The sequence below is a fragment of the Elephas maximus genome, chromosome 7 (genome assembly GCF_024166365.1).
Source record: "Elephas maximus indicus isolate mEleMax1 chromosome 7, mEleMax1 primary haplotype, whole genome shotgun sequence".
NCBI classification, from domain to species: Eukaryota; Metazoa; Chordata; class Mammalia; order Proboscidea; family Elephantidae; genus Elephas; species Elephas maximus.
Window position 1 is genome coordinate 57,011,110 of NC_064825.1, and position 2,583 is coordinate 57,013,692.

Here is a 2,583-nt window from a genome sequence, read left to right on the forward strand (position 1 = left end):
ATGCTTAGGTGGTAAAAGTATATAGAAAAACAAGGAAATAATTACATTAAATGTCAGTATAGTGATTACCTTAGGAGGAGTGATAATAATAGGAAACATGGCTTTTGGATGCTGAAACCAATCATCAGTTGCTGTTGAGTTGACTTCAACTCATGTTTACCCCATGGGTGTCGGAGTAGAACTGTGCTCCATAGGGTTTTCGAGGCTATGACTTTTCAGAAGTATATTGCCAGGACTTTCTTTCAAGGTTCCTTTGGATGGGTTCAAACCTGCAACCTTTCAACTACTAGCCCAGTGCTTAACTGTTTTTGCCACCCAGGGACTCCTAGTTTTACATGCTAGCAATGATTAATTTCTTCACCTGGGGGTTGTTACATAGGTATTGCTTTACAATTATTTTTTTTTTTCACTTTTGTGGATGTACCTTATATTTATTTTTAAAAAATTAAGAAAATACTATAGAAGCAGTGGCTGTATTTATTTTTTATTTTTTTCCAGTCAATTAAGCAAAAGATGAAATTATAAATGCTCAACTCACTTATATTTTCTACTGAATGTTCTAACGCTACTTTATGCTTTCTAGTTTTATTTTCAGTGTAGAGCTAGGTAATATGGTAGAGGAACTCCAAGCATAAAGGGACAAGCCAAAATTAGAAATGATCTTAAATAATTTGAAATCTCATCTTAAGAGAGTTTTGTTCCTTATTTAGGTAGCCAATCAAAGGTATTGGTTATTTAATGACTTGTTGACCATCTTCTTGAGTGATAAGCTTCTGAGATTTAGTTTGAAGAATTTTTCCCAGAGGTACATATTTAAGGAAGATACTTTTCACCATATTCAGGTTGTTACTTAGAATTATTATTATTTTTTTTTTCCAGAAGGATCCACTGATGATCAAGATATTTTTCTGAAGACAAGCATTCTCAGGACATGGTCACGAATTTGTTTGGTCTTCACCCCATAGACTATAGGGTTGAGAAATGGTGGGACTAACAGGTAAAGGTTTGACAAAAGGATATGAACATATGGCGGTATGTGAGAACCAAACCTGTGTGTGAAGAAAGAAAAGAAGGCAAGAAGGTAGAACTGAAGGAACACACAAATGTGGGCAATGCATGTATTGAAGGCTTTGAGTCGTGCCTCCTTCTGGGGCAGTTGAAAAACAGTGATGAAGATTTGAACATAGGACAAGGTGATAAAGATTATGTCAAACCCTAGGATGGTGAAGGCAACAAACAGGCCATATATCTTGTTGACTCGGATATCATCAACAGCCAGCTTCACAAGGGCCATGTGTTCACAGTAAGAATGGGAGATGATTGCAGTTCTGTAGAATTTAAGGCAGCATTTAATAAGAAGGATGGATGGCGTTATAAGAATGGCAGCCCTAAGTGTCACTGCAACTCCAATATGAATCAGAAGTTGTTGTGAGAAGATGGTGGCATGTCTCAAGGGGTTACAAATGGCCACATAGCGGTCCAGGGCCATTGCCAGCAGGACACCTGATTCAATTGCCTGAAATGAGTGAATAAGCCACATTTGCAGCAGGCAGGATTCAAAATAAATATTTGGCAAATGAAACCAGAAGATGCCTAACATTTTGGGAAGAATACAAGTGCTAAGTGCGATGTCTGTGGTCCCCAACATAGCCAAAAAAATGTACATGGGTTTATGGAGGCTGTTTTCCCATTTGATTATAGCTAAGATGAGGGAATTCCCAATCACAGCAGTGAGGTACATGACAGAGAATGGAATCCCAATCCAACACTGCACTGACTCCAGGCCAGGGATCCCAATGAGTGTTAGTACGGAGGGCATGAAGACTGAGCCATTGATAGTTGGCATGGTAACTTCATCAGTAGAATCAAATCATGACACTGCTTTTTCATCCTCTATTCCCTGTGAAGACTTGATAAATTTAAAAAATAAAAAGAAATTAATTTATTTTAGGCACATATATTTTACTATATTATGAATGTATCATATTACCTTTTCTACCCTAAGTATTCCTTTCAAATTTTCTATCTCATTTCCCAAGAGTCATTGAGTGGCCAAACATCAGGGTCTACATCTGTGTATTCCCCAATCATTTTCAATGAGCAAAATTAAATGGACTAGATGGATTCTTTCTAGCTTATGATAGCTGACCAAACTGGTTCCCTTTATCTCATGCCCTCTATTCATCACCTGTACATTTTTTGTGATTCACCAATTGCAATTGGGGAGAAAAACAGTCACTTATAGCAGATTAAAAGTTATTTTAAAAACAATATCACACCTAGGCCAGACATAAAGGATTCACAGTGGTGGTAAACCATTCAGCGGGATCAAAATCTGAAGACAATATTGACTGGAGTATTTTTCAGTTTTACATATCCTTAGACAGTTTCCTCATGTTAGTTTCTGAATAACCTAGTCCTTATCTTAAAAAAAAAAAAAAAAATTATCTCATAGACTTCTCAGAAATTCTTTCAATCTAATTTTTCAAACTTTCATTGTCTTTCCAAAACTTAACCATACCTTTTTCACCTTCTCCGTATTTTTTGAGAAAATAAATTCATTAATGTTTGATCCATGAGAGT

General features: G+C 36.4%; 1 protein-coding gene across 1 annotated transcript; it reads right to left on the bottom strand.

Annotated features, from left to right (window-relative positions):
* Nucleotides 1-895: 895 nt before the first annotated feature.
* LOC126079203 (olfactory receptor 52A5) lies at nt 896-1,846 on the bottom strand. Its single transcript, XM_049890133.1, has one exon. It carries the CDS (start codon nt 1,844-1,846, stop codon nt 896-898), a length of 951 nt encoding a protein of 316 aa, XP_049746090.1.
* Nucleotides 1,847-2,583: the final 737 nt, after the last annotated feature.